Source organism: Dermacentor variabilis, chromosome 6 (genome assembly GCF_050947875.1).
Source record: "Dermacentor variabilis isolate Ectoservices chromosome 6, ASM5094787v1, whole genome shotgun sequence".
Lineage (NCBI taxonomy): Eukaryota > Metazoa > Arthropoda > Arachnida > Ixodida > Ixodidae > Dermacentor > Dermacentor variabilis.
Window position 1 is genome coordinate 198,090,174 of NC_134573.1, and position 15,723 is coordinate 198,105,896.

Below are 15,723 nucleotides of genomic sequence, written 5' to 3' on the forward strand. Positions count from 1 at the left end.
GGGAGATGCAGGCGAGCCAGAAAGGAGATCCAAAAGAGAGGCCACCCAAGGATCCTTGCGCTGTTCTGATGCGAACGTGTCGATGTCGACCGAGGATACCGCCTCAATGGTGGAGAGGGAGGCCGCGTCGGCAGGCAGCGGAGAGCGGGACAGAGCGTCAGCGTCAGTGTGCTTGCGACCGGAGCGGTATATGACGTGTATGTCGTATTCTTGAATGCGCAGAGCCCAGCGGGCAAGGCGTCCAGACGGGTCTTTTAAAGAGGATACCCAACAAAGGGTGTGATGGTCAGTAACCACATTGAAAGGCCTGCCGTATACATAGGGGCGAAACTTCCCGAGTGCCCAAACGATGGCCAGGCATTCTTTTTCAGTGACGCTGTAATTGCGTTCCGCTTTGGTCAGCGCACGACTGGCGTAAGCAACGATGTACTCGGAGTAGCCAGACTTGCGCTGCGCAAGGACAGCGCCAAGGCCAATACCACTGGCATCGGTATGCACTTCAGTTGGGGCGGTGGGGTCGAAGTGTCGCAGTATAGGCGGAGACGTCAGGAGACGGCGTAAGGTCACGAACGCGGTGTCGCATGCAGGAGACCAGGAGGATAGGTCGTTGGCGCCACTTAAGAGTTGTGTCAGAGGTGATATTATCCAGGCAAAATTGCGAACAAATCGCCTGAAGTAAGAACAGAGGCCGATGAAGGCGCGGAGGTCTTTGAGTGTCTTTGGTTTCGGAAATTCTGCCACGGCGCGAAGTTTTGATGGGTCGGGGCAAATGCCGTCTTGTGATACGACGTGACCCAGAATCACGAGCTTGCGCGCGGCGAACTGGCACTTTTTCAGGTTCAGTTGCAGGCCTGCATTGGTCAAGGACGTCGACACTTGCCGAAGGCGAGGAAGATGCGTGCTGAAATCAGGGGCGAACACAACGATGTCATCGAGATAGCACAAACACGTGCTCCATTTTAGGCCGCGCAAGATAGTGTCCATCATTCGTTCAAAGGTAGCAGGTGCATTGCATAAGCCAAATGGCATCACATTAAATTCGTATAAACCATCTGGCGTAATGAATGCAGTTTTAGGGCGATCAACTGCTGACATCGGGACCTGCCAGTAGCCCGAGCATAAATCCAACGAAGAGAAGAATTCAGCGCCTTGCAAGCTGTCCAAAGCGTCGTCAATGCGTGGTTGAGGGTATACGTCTTTGCGCGTTATCTTATTGTGACGGCGATAATCGACGCAGAACCGAATGGAACCATCTTTTTTTGTGGCAAGAACCACCGGTGATGCCCACGGGCTATTGGAAGGTCGAATGACGCCGCGCTGAAGCATGTCGTCCACGTGCTCACTGATCACCTGACGCTTCTTGGCGGATACGCGGTACGGGCGCTGCCGCAATGGCGCATTGGAGCCAGTGTCGATGTGGTGGCTGACGGTTGACGTGCGACCCAGAGTAGGCTGAGCGACATCAAAAGAAGAACGGAACTGGGCAAGCAGGTGAAGAAGTTAGGAGCGCTGCTCGGAAGTAAGGTCATCGGCAATGAAAGGTGTGAATAAGTCACCTGATGGCGGAGCAGAAGTGGAAAGTGCACAGAAGTCAGTGAGCTCTGTATACGAAGCGTCCGGCACGTCGATTATAAATATGTCATCAAGAGGGTGAACATGGCCAAGTGCTTCACCGCAAAGAGCCGTCAGGGCTGTAGGAAGCAGATTGCAGACGATGGACGACGATTGGACGATGGCGCTGAGTCCAGCTGAAATGTCAAGCGTGGCGAAAGGGAGGGGAACATCTTTGGGGGTTATGAAGAGTTCCGAAGGAGTGAAGAGGACAGTGCCTCCAGAGACAGTGCCACAGAAGACGGGAACAACGGCAGACGAGTACGGCGGTATGGTGATGTCTTCCCGAAGGACTAGCTTAGCGGGAAGAGATGTGGCGCCGACGAGGGGTACGTCACACAGAGGCGATAATTCGACTTCAGCACGTGCACAATTGATGACGGCGTTATTTCGCGAAAGAAAGTCCCACCCAAGTATCACGTCGTGAGAGCAGGACTGAAGAACCACAAACTCCACAATATAGAGAACGCCCTGAATAATAACTCTAGCTGTGCAAGCTGCTGAAGGCTGCACTGGCTGGGCGCTTGCTGTGCGAAGAGAAAACCCAGAAAGTGGCGTCGTAACTTTTCGTAAGGCGCGAGAGAGGCGTTCGTTTAGGACAGACACGGCTGCTCCAGTATCAATTAGCGCAACGGTAGGGAGGCCGTCCACAGTTAGATCGACTACGTTCGAAGGCGACAATGGAGGACTTGTACAGATCGATGGCGACGCAGTTCTTGCCTCCTGAACTGCGGCGCTTAGTTTTCCTCTTGCATGGGTGAAGGGCGCCGACGCAAGGGGGATAACGAGCGGCGACGCGGGGAAGGCGAACGACATGGAAGGACCGGGCGCTCGGCTGGTGGCCTGTTCAACTGCCGACTAAGATAAGTGTCTTGAAAAGGTTGCACGTCGGCGTAGGGAGGCGACTGCACCAACCCATCAGAGTGCAGCATGCGGCGGCGGCAGAGTCGTGCAACATGGCCGGGAATACCGCAGGCATAACATATGGGCCTGTTGTCTTGTGTGCGCCAAGGATTAGCAAACGCAGTAGCAGGTCAATGAACGGGATGACGAACGGGTGGTAGCGGCCGTGGATGTAGCGCAACGAGTGGTTGACGAGGAGGCTGCGCGGCGACGGATGCGTAAGTAGGTGACACGGCGCCAGGGTACAGCTGATGCTGCATTGGTAGAGCCTCAGCAACTTGAGGCTGCGCGGCGACGGTTGTGTAGGTAAGTGGCGCGGCGACAGGGTACTGCTGATGCTGCATAGGTAGGGCCTCAGCAACTTGCTCTTCAATAACCCGCCGGAGCGTAGGGGCGAGCTGTGTAGGAGGCTGTGAAGGCAGCGGCTGCTGTTGGGGTAGCTCAGCAAAGGGCATTAGAGAGAGCTGACGTGCAATTTCCTCCCGCACGAAAGCTTGGATTTGTGTGAGCAGGGGGGAGCGATCAGGGAGGACGGTCATGGAAGAGCGGGCCTCGTCAGCCACTGAGGGGCGCCTGGTCAAAGCGCGTTGCCTTCTCAACTCGTCGTAGCTTTGGCACAAGTTTATGAGCTCTGCTACGGTGCGCGGACTCTTGGCAATCAACATTTGAAAAATGTCATCGGCGATGCCCTTCAAAATGTGCTTTAATTTCTCATTTTCGGGCATAGAAGCATCCACACGTTTGCACAGGTCGAGAACCTCTTCGATATAACAGGTGAATGTTTCACCGGGTTGTTGCGTTCGCTCTCGTAACCGCTGCTCGGCGCGCAACTTGTGGACGGCAGGGCGACCGAAAACTGCAGCGAAACTGGTCTTGAACGCGGACCAGGACTGAAAGTCGGCTTCGTGATTCTTAAACCACAGGTGAGCCACTCCCGCTAGGTAGAATATGACGGCATTTAACTTGGCGGTATCATCCCATCGATTGTGCAAGCTCACCCGTTCGTACGTAGCCAACCAGTCATTGACGTCCTGTTCATCCGTACCGCTGAAAACCGCTGGATGGCGTTGCGGGACAGCGCCACAGCAGGCAACGGGGGGTGGCGGTGGCGTCGGCTGGCAAGAGTCAGGCATGACGGGAGGCAGAGTCCAAGACCGGAGTTCCAGGGTGTAGATGTTCTTGAGTACCCCGCACCTTCCACCAATTGTAATGGGTGAACTGAGCAGTTCCGATGGTAACGTCTCTTCGTAACCGAGGAGGCAGATGACACAGAGCAGGAACGGCTGGTAGCTCGAACGGCTCACACTCGTGCCAAGCACTGGCGATCCGGCTGGCCCACTGGTTGCACAGCAGGCATGGAAGAGACGATCTGGCTGGCCTTGTTCCTGTGCTCTTCTTCTTCATTACAAGCCTAATAGCTCCAAAATAAATTGGCAGAACACTGCCTAAAGTGACAGCAGTCAGGATTGCACACTCAATATCTGCACATCACAATGATGCACACTGCGAAGGGTGCACAGAAACCGAAGCCGCGTTCAGTGCAGAGCGCTGAACTTTCTCCATCATGAGGCTTCTCGATCGCCTAGGCAACCACTGAGCACCGCATCGTGCTACCGCGGCTTTATTATTATTATTTTCCATTCTGCTTGCTCTTCGTCTCGTGCTCCTTCTTCTCCGCGTCGCCCTCATTGCTCTCCCCTTCCGTCAGCCAGTGCCCCTCGTTGAGAAGCGTGCTCGCTACCGTGCTTGTTGGCGGGATTTTCCTGTGGAAGCAGCATTATGACAGGTATTTCATCTCGTGCAACTGCACTGTAAGTGGTATGCATATATATGGATTTCTATGGGAGTGTAAACAGGAATTGGAAAAGGCCACATTGTAGCCAGTTCTGCACTACAAGCGGCTACAATATAAGTGGTCTAAGCACTATTGATGTATAGCATTTTATTGTAACTCATGGTGTATTCAATAAAAAATTATTGCTAAAGCCTTCAAAAACGGGCTGTTTTGTTCGTGATAAGGAAAGAGTTAAGCTACTGTGGCAGCTGTGATGCGGTAGTGTCAAAGTTAAACCTTAAATATTTTGTAGGTTGACTAGCACTATTAATATCTCGTACATTTAACCTCTATTTACTGCGAGGAGTATTCCTAAAACACATGCAACTAGCTGCGCAGTCCTATGTAAGAAGTGTAAGAAAAATTGGTGGCACATCCGTCTGTTGGGCATAATTGGCAACATTAATGTAATTAGCAATCTATCTCATGATGGTGTAAAGGTTAGGATAAGCACTTTTCAAGGTGTGTGACTTTGGGTAGGTGGTGGGTAGGGTAGACAAGGCATTTTGTTACGACACGAAAAAACTATATTAAATCGGCACGCAGACATTACACATGTGAAAAGCTCAGTCAAACATGAGGGGTTCCAAAATAAGGCTAGTCAGTCTCAAAAGTTCACTGGGTGCAGTGCTAGTGGTGCCCGATGCGGTAGAACTGTCTCCGGTGAGGTGGTGGCTGATGCAGGAGGAAGGAATGGCAGAACGGGCAGGAAATTTGGATGGCCGCTGACTTGAACAGAAGCCAACAGTAATTTTCAACGAATGATGGCAGCAGGCAGCAAACTTGAAGAGAGGACGGCAGCAAACTCGTACCGCTCCGATGTCACACTTCTGGTTACGTCCCAAAGCACTCCCCATCCTGTACACAGGAACCTGATCTTCAGAACACCATATGTAGATGCGGGTTCAGCTGTCCCTGTGGGCCTGGTCACGCCCACCTGGTCCAGCAGCGTTTGAACAATCTTGTCCAACTGGCGTTCACTTGCACTGCCACGGGTGATTTTTTTTCTTGTGCTGCGCGAGGCCTTCATTTCTGTTTCATCTTCCTCTTGGTGTCAGCTTCTCCGTTGTCTTTTATCATTTCTGCTTTGAATTTTGCACTGTACTTCATCACAGATCGGGGTGTGATTGATGTGTGTTGTATGTTATGATGATTATTGGGACAATTATTTGATGATTACAATAATGGAACTAAATAGACAGGCAGAGTTGTGGTATGTACAAGTTTGGAGTGTTTATTCAAGAGCTTGACGTACTGTCCCTTTAATTGTTCTATATACATTTTCTCTATATACACGTGTGTATACACACTTCAGGATGAAGTGTCCATTGGCTCACCTGCACCAGCATTGGTTGAAGGCATCGCATTGTCAGGTTAAGCAGCAGCCTCTTGTCCATTGATGGATTGATGGAACTTCATTGCAAATGGTGCAATGAAGGGATATGGTTATTAATTATGACAAAACAGTGCATATGTGTATTACAAATAAGTTAAGAAAGCTAGAATACTTGTACAAAATAAAGGATAATAAGATTAGGGAAGTAGAAAGCTGCAAATACTTGGGGATAACTTTAACTTCACGTCTATCCGGGTGCCTCACATAGACAATATAACCTGTGCAGCCCGAAAAAGATTAGGATTTCTAAAGTTTAAATTAGGTGACTCCACATCCTCATTAAGATTAAAAGCCTATAAAACGTACGTTAAGCATCTCAGAATATTCGAGTATCGTTTGGGATCCTCACACAGTGGTAGGTATTGAAAAACTAGAAAGAATTCAAAGGTTAGCCGCGCGCTTCATTTATAAGCGCTTCAAATGACGTGATTCTCCAACGAGTATGCTGGAAGCCGCAAACTTGGAACCACTAACTGATCGAAGAAAAACTGCCAGATTAAATATCTTTCACCAGCTTTATTACGGGAAACTAGGAATACAACTGCGTGACTATATTATTAAGGACACATCTCGAATTTCCCGCCACAAACACAGCCAGTATTTAAAACCGATCTTTGCACAAACAAACCTTTTCAAAAACTCATTTTTTCAGAAAACAATCAATGATTGGAATGCCCTACCTGGAAATTCCCGCTGGTTACAGCCACCCACTTGATGAATCTTGTTGACTGTAACCCTTGTATATATTTGTATGTTTGCTTATTTTTGTATCTGCTCACGTAGCCCCCTCCTGCTTGGACAGATGTCTGCAGTATTGTGAAAATAATAAAATGGTTATCCCTCAAGCGACCACACTGAACGAGTATGGGGCGCTAACCCCCTTGTCAACTAGGCACATTCTTTAGGGAACATACCCAGTGACCTAAGTTGTCTACTGGGCCAGACATCAATTGGCGGCAAGTTGTTTGCTTGGGCACATACACAGTGGGCCAGCACATACCTAGTGGCCCAAGCTAGTAGACAATTTTGGCCAGTAGTAATGTGGAGCAGGAGGAGGAAAAACTTTATTTGCTCTAATTGGTTAGAAATTAGCGGTGGCAGATGTGGTCGGCCATCTTCACGGTCTTCCCCATCTGTGCAGAGTCGACGCCCCTATTCCAGGGCACCACTGAGGGTGGCTACTCGGTGAGCATGCTTTACTAGTCCATGCTGGACTTTTGGGTCGCTGCTGGAGAGCACCCTCTCCCACTGCTCTGCACTCGGGTCTTTTACTTGAAGGAATGAATTCTGAATGCATCTCCATGTAATGTGATATAAGGTGGGCTTGGCGCCACACCAGGGGCAAATGTCTCTATACTGGGTGGGAAACATCTTGCTTAGTGTGTTTATATTTGGGTATGTTCCTGTTTGCAGCCTCCTCCAAGAGGTTGCTTCATGCTGATTTAGGCTGTTGTGGGGTGGAGGGTATTTGATTCGGACCCCCTTATAGTAATTCAGAATGTCTGAGTAGCTTGGGTTGACTGGTACGGGTTCCTCAGGGTCGGTGCTTGTGGCCGCTCGGTTTGTGTGCTCTCGAGCTGCCTTGTCTGCCCTTAGGTTCCCTTCTATTCCAGCGTGTCCCGGTACCCAGAAAATTGTACGGCTGACTTTGTTGTTAGCCCTGCAGGAGCAGAGGATGTGAAGCGCTCTGCATCCTATTCTGCCGTTCATGTAATTCCGACACGTAGCTTGCAAGTATTGTGAAAGACCTTTCGGATCGGTAGCCCTCCACTGCCACTAGAGCTACAGCTATTTCCTCAGCTTCCGTTACCGAGCAATCCTTCATTGACGTGCTGCTGATCTCTTTGTAGTCCTGGCTTATTACTATCGCAGCTGTCTTTATTATGTTTGTGCCTCTTTGCTTGCCGTATACTGCAGCATCTGTGTATACTGTTGTGTTTTTTGTGGCCAGGTACTTTTCGACGTATTTCGCCCTTGCGTCCCTTCGCGCCGTGTGGAGGTTTGGGTCCATGTTTTTGGGTAGGGGCCTAACAGTGTATTTTTTCCGATATTCATCAGGAATCCCCTCCGTTCTTTGGGCTTCTTTGACTGATTCCACGAAGCCTAGCCTTATTAGCAGTTCCCTTCCCGTTCTGGTCTGCTGGAGTCTTATGAGCTGTGCGATACTGTGGGCTTCTTTTAGTTCTTCGAAGGTGTTGCTTAAACCAAGTTTCTCTGTCGATTTATTGTTCGGCAGGTGAAGTGCTGTTTTGTACGCTTTGCGTAAAATGGTGTTTGCTTCTTGTATTTCCTGTTTGGTGCAGTTGAAGTACGGGAGTGAGTATGCGACCCTGCTGACCACCAGGTTGCCAACCAGCTTAAGTGTGTCTCCTTCTTTCATCCCATATCTCTTTTGTGACACCCGCGTGATCATGCGTGCTATTTGGGTTGTTTACTGCTTGAGTGTTTTCAGAGTGTGGGTGCAGCGCTGGTTGGATTGCACCCACATTCCAAGGATCCTGATTCGTTGGCTTTCCAGTATCAGCTGCCCCTTTAGCCGCATGTTAAGGCTTTCTATGCTTTTCTTGCCCCGTGTAATTCTCAGAAGCTTGGATTTCTCCGTTGAGCACTCAAGGCCTCTTTCCCCGACGTATTCTTCCACGCAATTGGCTGTGGCTGCTTCTTGCAGATAGCTTTCTTTTTGGCACAGCGAGCCTTTAGTGGCCCAGATGGTGATGTCATCTGCATACATGGCGTGTTGTACGCCTTCGATTTCACTTAGTTTATGCCCTAGGCCAGTCATTGCGATGTTAAAGAGTATCGGGGAAATTACTGAACCTTGAGGTGTCCCCTTGTTTGGTGTGGGGAATTTTTGCGATCGGATCTCTCCCAAACCTATTGTGGCTGTTCTATTGGAGATGAAGGCTTTGACGCATCCGTGTACTTTCTTCCCGCAGTCTACGCTGTTAAGGCCTTCCAGGATTGCTGCGTGGCTGACATTGTCAAAAGCTCCTTTTTTGTCTGGTGCCATTAAAACGTGTTCTCCGTTGTATGGTATGTTGCTGAGAACCTCATGTTTAATTTGGAGAAGGACATCCTGTGTCGAAAGCTTGGATCGTAAACCGAACATAATATGGGGGTATAGCTCGTTTTCCTCCATGTAATGTTGTAGTCTTTTTGTTACTATCCTCTCGTACAATTTGCCTAAGTACGATGTGAGGGAGATTGGTCTTAAGTTTGTTACCTGTAGCTTTTTGCCTGGTTTGGGTATCATTACAATCTCGGCGTGTTTCCATTCCTCTGGTACCGCTTCTTCAGCCCAGTGTTGGTTGAGGAAGGTGGTGAGTTGTTCCACCAGTTCGTCCCCTAGGTTTCGAATAAGTGAATTTCTGATTTTGTCCGCGCCCGCTGCTGTATTCTTTTTTATGCTTCTTATGGCCACGTACACCTCTTCTTTTGTGATTGGCCTGTCCAGCAGCTCGTTTTCTTTCCCTTTGTATTGTTGTGTGTAGGCCGCCGGGTTGTCATGTCCAAAACATTTGACTCTGACCTGCTCTAGCAGTTCAGAGTCCGGTCCCTCGAATTGGTGTACCAGGCAGTGTATGGCCTTATTGTTTTCAGATTTTGTTTTTGTTGGGTCCAGGAGCGCCTTGAGTATGTGCCACGTTTTTGCCGTGCTAAGGGTTCCGTTTAGGGACTTGCTAAACTGTTGCCAGTTTTGCCTAGTCAGCTGAGCCGCATACTCCGCTGCCTCCTTGGTTATCTCTGCGATTTTCTTTTTGAGCTTCCTGTTTAGCCTTTGTTTTTTCCATCTTTTAGTGAGCCCGCGTCTTGCCTCCCATAGCTTGAGTAGTCGCGAGTCCACCTCAGGTGTTTCCTCTGTTCTTTCTATTTCTTTGGTGTACTTGTCGAGCACCTCCCTGAGCTTGTTTCCCAAGCCTTCTAGGGACTCTATGTTTCCCTGTATAGTTTTGCATTCCTTCCTGAAGGCATTCCAATCTGTCACCTTGGTGGTGCCAATTTTGCGTTATTATTCTTCCGGTTGCCAATTGCGTTTTTAGGATGTAGTGATCGCTGCCCAGATTCTCCAGCAGGTTTTCCCATACCGCCTTGTCTGTTCCCGGGATGTATGTCAGGTCGGGGCATGTGTCGGAGCTTATGCTGTTACCTAGTCTGGTTGGCGTACTGTCGTCTGTTATGAGGGTGCAGCCGTATATATCTGCTGCTTCCTTAACTTGTATGCCTTTCTTGTCTGGTTTTTTGTAACCCCAGGTCAGATCTTTGGCGTTGAAATCTCCTACAATCACTAGGGGGTTTGTTTTGGCTAATTTGCTCGCTCCTGCAAAAAGTTTGCGGAAGTTCGCGTCTTTTTGACTCGAAGGACTATAGAGACTTATGACAAAGACACTGCTGTCTTTTCTTTTTTGGAATGATTTCGACAATACCGTGGTCTATGTCTGTGTCGGCTATGCTGTCGTGTGCTATGGCGGTGAGGAATTTACTGATTAGTATTGCTGTGCGTTCTTTTTCATAGCATGTGTAGCCTTTTAGCATTGGTGTGGTTTTCCCCTTCTCCTGTAGTGCTATGATATCTGGTGGTGTGAGTTGTGTGTTCATGTATTCTAGGAGTTGCCCTTGTTTTTTGCGATAGCCCCTGCAATTCCATAGCCAAATTTCTATTGTTTCGTGTCTGGCCATGGTTAGTCCTCGGTGTTAGACGCGTTGTAGTTTTCGAGGCCCTGTCTTCTTAGGTTGAATTTGTCTTTAGCTTGTTGTGAGATTTGTTGTTTGTGTTGGTTTTGGATCTCCTGATCCATTATTGCCATTTTGTGTTCTATTGCATTTGTTTTCTCTTGTATAAACATCATAAATTTTCTCATTTGGTCTTCGAAAGATTCTGGTAGCTGTGGTTGTTGTTGTGGTGGAGTCTGCGGTCTAGGGGGACTACCGGTCCTTTGATCCTGCAAGGCTTTAATTAGCTCCTCCAACCATCTTTCTAGCTGTTCTATGCGTTTGCGATATGCTTCGTTTTCCTTTCTAAGATTTTTAAGTTCCTCTCTATTATTATTAGCTTTCCCCGAGTGTGGAGGTGGTGTTTTGGGTGATCCCCAGCTCACCTTAGTGTTGTCTTGGGTCTTCTTAATCTGTTGTTGTCCCTTGTGTTGCTGCTGCCTCTTCGTGGGCGGAGGCTGCAGTGGTGGGAAGGAGCTGTCCGTGGCTGGGTCTCTCGCCTGTGGAAGAAGTTAGATACATACCGCAAACCGTGTGAAGTACCCAAACAATGCTAATCTCATTAAAACTTCAACTGTTGTCTCCCAAGTTCCACAGGATATGTGCCTTCTGTTGACAGAACTTTCTCATGTGGGCAAGTTGTTTTAAGGTATGTCCTCACTTGCGGAATAAAGCGCGCGCCGCGTTCCAAAGGTCACACCACTGCGCATTCACGGAGAGCGGCGGGTAGGCGAGAGTTCTTGCCCTCTCTCGAGATGCCTCAAAAGTGCGTTTCAGTCGTTCGTCTCTGGCTGCTGGGACTCGGCGAGAGCATTGACCTCACTGCCCACGTGACGACCTCAGCGCCTGTGATTGGTTCACTCGGGTTTGCAGAAACGCGGTGCCGCGAAAAAATGGGTTCGCAACCCATCCTTGCGCGGCAGCGAATTCTTGCTGCGAAAGCACCTTTCACGCGGCGCGTTCTTTAGCACACGCTTATTTCTGCAAGTGAGGACTTGCCTTTAGCCTGTGTGTCAAGAACAACTCATAAGGTGATAAAGTGCAATGCACCAAACCAGTTGGCAGAGCGTTATAGTTTTTTATTCCTTCGATCCAGAACTGGAACAATGAAATATTCGCTAATTGGACCCGAACTGAACTGATACATTTTCTAGATTTTACACACTGTTTCTTAAAGGGCCCCTCACCAGGCCCCATAGCAGATTTTGGTTATATACTGGAAGTTACGTGTCCTCTAGGAAATGTTCTGCCGCAAGAATTTTTCAAGTCTCCTCATTAATAGTCAAGATAGAAATATTTCAGTGCCGCGAACTTATAATTTCAGCAGGCGGGCTCCACTGCATAGCAAGACTCCCTCTCTGCTCGCCCTGTCTAGCCTTCGCAAGCGAAATTCCTTCCCTGCGTTCTCCCATGTCGGACCTCAAGGATCACGTGACACATATGTCACGAGCCCCGCCTTCACTTTATTTTTTTCTCGTCTTTTTTTTACCGGCGATGCGCATTTCCGCTGGCGGTGTTGCCCTCGAGCTGGCATCGTTTCGTGCAGCGCACGATTTTGCTCGCTGTGCACAAAGACACATGACTAGCGGTATAATTCAGTGCTACACGAATACTGAGGCAGAACAAGCGGATCGCAGAGCACGATCACACGCTGGAACACGGTAGAAAATGGCATAGTTTCGGTACCTGCGCACGTGACAAGCAGACGAAGCAAAAGTACATCTCTCTTGCTTCGGTGTGAAGTAAAGCAAAAAACATGCAGACATTCCGTTTGTGTGTTTTATTATTTCTCTAGACTTAATTCGTCAATTCAAGCAACAGATCACAGAAATAACAGATGGTGCCTTGAATAATTCTCGAAGTCACATGTCACCACGAGCGACATCACACTGCAGACTGGAGTACGTAAGCACAGGGACGCGAGTACGTCATCCTCCGGCTTGGAGCGCGGCGGCCACGAGTAGAAGGAAAAATGGCATTCGGTTTGAAATTTCAGATATTTCTGCGGCACGTAGCAATGTAATACTTTGCAAACACAACCATTATCAAGCAGTGTATGCTCTGCGCTTGTAAGTTCAAAATGGCCAGACCTGGTGAGGGGCCCTTTAAAGTAGCCATTTGGCAAGCTATATGATTCATAAAGACTGCCATCATTGAGGCTGTTGTTATACTGCTGACTGTTAATGGCACTGGCCATTATAAAGAGAGAGCCCCGAAGAAGGCTTTCAAGCCTAACATGTACAGAAATATAAAAAAAGCGGAGACAGTCGGCAGCTATTACTATAGCTCAATTGGTAGAACATTGTAGGTGTGATCACCTATGGCAATTTCTTTTCTTCCACTTTCATTTTCCCTTGATAAAGAACATCAGATTATGATAATGATAAACAAGAACATGAAAATTAACCCTCATCTCCAATTTATAGGCAGCGTATCTATAAGTTTAGTTCCTATTGTGCTGTCCTTAGCATTCATGTCTGTTGGCTTCCAGTTTGTTATACATTACCATATTTTTTTAACATGTGTCCCATTATCTTTCGGTTGTAAATGTAGTTACCATGAAAAGCCACATGATTGCCTGCTAAGTATACAAGAGAGTATAGACGCCTACCAACTATTCTTGAATGAGATTGACCCTGAATGTTGGCTGCTAATTGAATGCCAAATAGATTATTGCTTTCTAGCTTTGAATAAAAAAAAGCACTTAGCTGCCAGTGCACAAAATGGATTAATAGCATCAATCAGGCCACAGGCAAACACCCTGACTTTAAGCATTCTTTATATGTCTCACAGGGGATCGGTTATTTATGGTGTCACCAGGAGTCGAACACGACTCAACATTAGCTAACAGAAAGACAGTAGAAACCATTGTTGCTGACTGCAAAATATTTGTAGCACTTTAATTTCTATTCATGTAATGTCAGATAAACAAGCAATTCTAGTCTGGCATGTTCTGTGTGAAACTAAACATAATTTTCTTCACTTTTGGCCATATCTGATGCTGTCTCATATTGTTGCTTGTGCCCACACAAAGTTCACAGGAAAGGGAGCAGCACAAAATTGGTAGCAGACAACTTTTTTAGTTCTGTATGAAGGCTGTCATTGTAAAGTTTAAGCACTTTATCGTTGCAGGTTCTATTTTCCAACCTATGAAAATGACCAACTGCTCTGCACTTTGGAAGATGAAAACCTGCTGGAAGACTCTGCAGATGAAGTGATTGTTCCAGAGGACTGTGCGCCGCCTGATAGTTGTGTGCTTGAGGCACTCGAGAGCAAAGAGTGAAGCTTTGTACACATCTTTCTTTGTGAACAGCACCTGGTTGGCACCGTTTCGTTTCTTGGCAGACATTGCTGTGCACACAGACACATGCACACAAATATGTGTACAGACAGAAAAGAACCGAACCTTTGTTGGGTTTGCAGAGAGTACATCAGAGCACATGGGAAAAAGCTTAAAAACTGTTGAATCAGACATCTTGAAAAACATAGTATCATTTTCTCATTCAAACTTCTGAACTAAATTTCGGTCAAGTGAATTAATGGTTTAATGAGTACTACTACAAATGTAATCTTGTACGCACCTGAATGAGAAAAGGAACATGAAAAAAAAATATCATTAGCTTTTTTTTTAATATATCCAAGCCTTCCACCACTAACTCTGCATATTGTAGGCGACCTGTGGTGACTGATATATCCAAGCTGACTGGTCTGTATGAATTGTGGTCACAAATTATTTGGAAACTGTTTACATGTCTTCTTGACCTAAGCCTAGGCAGTAGGCTCTAGAAGTGCTTTGCAAAGGCCTAGTTGCAGTGTGGTGCAACATGTGGTTTCCGGAATTTTGGGAAAATTTGAGCCAGTTATCTGTGGCACCAAGTCTAGATAAACTATGATGTCAGAGTTGCTAGAACTGTGACTTCTCATATTGAAAAGCCCATGTTTTCACTTTGGCTTTCCTCTTGATCTTCACCTTCTCTCCAGGTCAGATGTACCCTGTGAAATGTGATTTTACAATAATAATTAGACCAGGAATGTTGTATCACTTAATCCTTTAATTTAACAAGACAAGCTGCCACTGTATACAGTGGCCAACGTCTTAGTTGTGTTGACCTGTAGAGCACTGACGTATCCGCGTCAGGCACTAAATAATTTTGTTAATTGAAAATTTAGTTTCACCACATTTCTTGCACCTTCAGAATTATGAAAAAGTGTACATGTTGCAGAACATATTAAAGTTTTCAAAATATAGACTCCATACGAGAACTTGCTACTCAAACTTCAGACATGAGAAAATCAGCTGTTTTGTGTCCAGCATACTTGGAAAGCATCCACCCACCAACTTGAAAAGTTTGGCAGATTCCATGCATATGTGTTAATTGGCAACAAGTGAAGCTTCCCTTTATGTTTACTGAAACGTCTTCACTTCATCACTTTTATGTATCTCAACGCTTCTTGCTCAATGCACGCACTGGTCCTATATTTTTCACTTAACTTCCCCATGCCTCGCTGCTTCTGTTGCTGACTTCTTTGTAACCGACTTCTTCATTTCTTTGTAGCCCAACACACCTTGCTTAATGCTTGCTTGGATCTCATTTTGTTCCGTTCACTTTTTTCTTCACAGTGCTTCTCAGTCATGTTGGGGTTTTCTCATGTAAAACACCAAAATTAAATTTTTTTTTTCATTCTCCACACACGGCTGTTTCTGTTGTTGTCTCCTTCACATCTCTATAGCTGACTTCACTTCTTGCCTCTTGTTCTGCCTGTCTTTTCCTGCACATAGTCAGTGGTGCATACCTAGCCTGGGGTATTAGTCAGGAATGTTCACATACCCTATGGCACATGCCCAGTTGCATATACCTAGGGTTTTATTATTGCAAAAGCATCATACGCCCCATTACGCAAAAATTTGTCATAGCATGGCCAAAAGATGGTACCCAAAATGGCTGACGAAACAAAGGGTAAAAACACACCAAGAAATGGTCAGATTGCTGTCTAATTTCTTGGGGAGGTTCCTGTAAGCAAAAAATTAATGGCTTTGAAAATAAAATTTGATACATTTTGGCCTGGGTGGGATTCGAACCTCCTAGGTGTGAGAAGAGCATGCTTCCCCAACACCATGACTGCTCTATGGTTCTGCTTGATCTAAAGGTGTGCCTAGTGCATGCGTCACTGCACACTTTACATTGCTGCCATCTGGCTGACTGTGGCCTTATGCGTGGCGTCATTGGGCACGTGACAGCGCTGCCAATGGGGAGGTGGTGGTGCCAGG

The 15,723-nt window shown here is 47.1% G+C and overlaps 1 protein-coding gene across 5 annotated transcripts in view; it reads left to right on the top strand.

Moving 5' to 3' along the window:
• The window catches only part of LOC142586049 (zinc finger protein 277), a 46,762-nt gene extending 31,619 nt beyond the window's left edge, over positions 1-15,143 (top strand). For 3 of the 5 annotated variants that reach the window (XM_075697298.1, XM_075697297.1, XM_075697296.1), the window contains one exon: positions 13,587-15,143. In XM_075697298.1, the coding sequence (XP_075553413.1) occupies positions 13,587-13,737 (151 nt within the window). In that variant the 3' untranslated portion in view covers positions 13,738-15,143. Of the gene's footprint in view, positions 1-8,047; positions 8,106-13,570 lie in introns of all 5 variants that reach the window. The other 2 variants (XR_012829206.1, XM_075697299.1) reach the window with 2 other exon arrangements.
• The last annotated feature ends 580 nt before the right edge of the window (positions 15,144-15,723 follow it).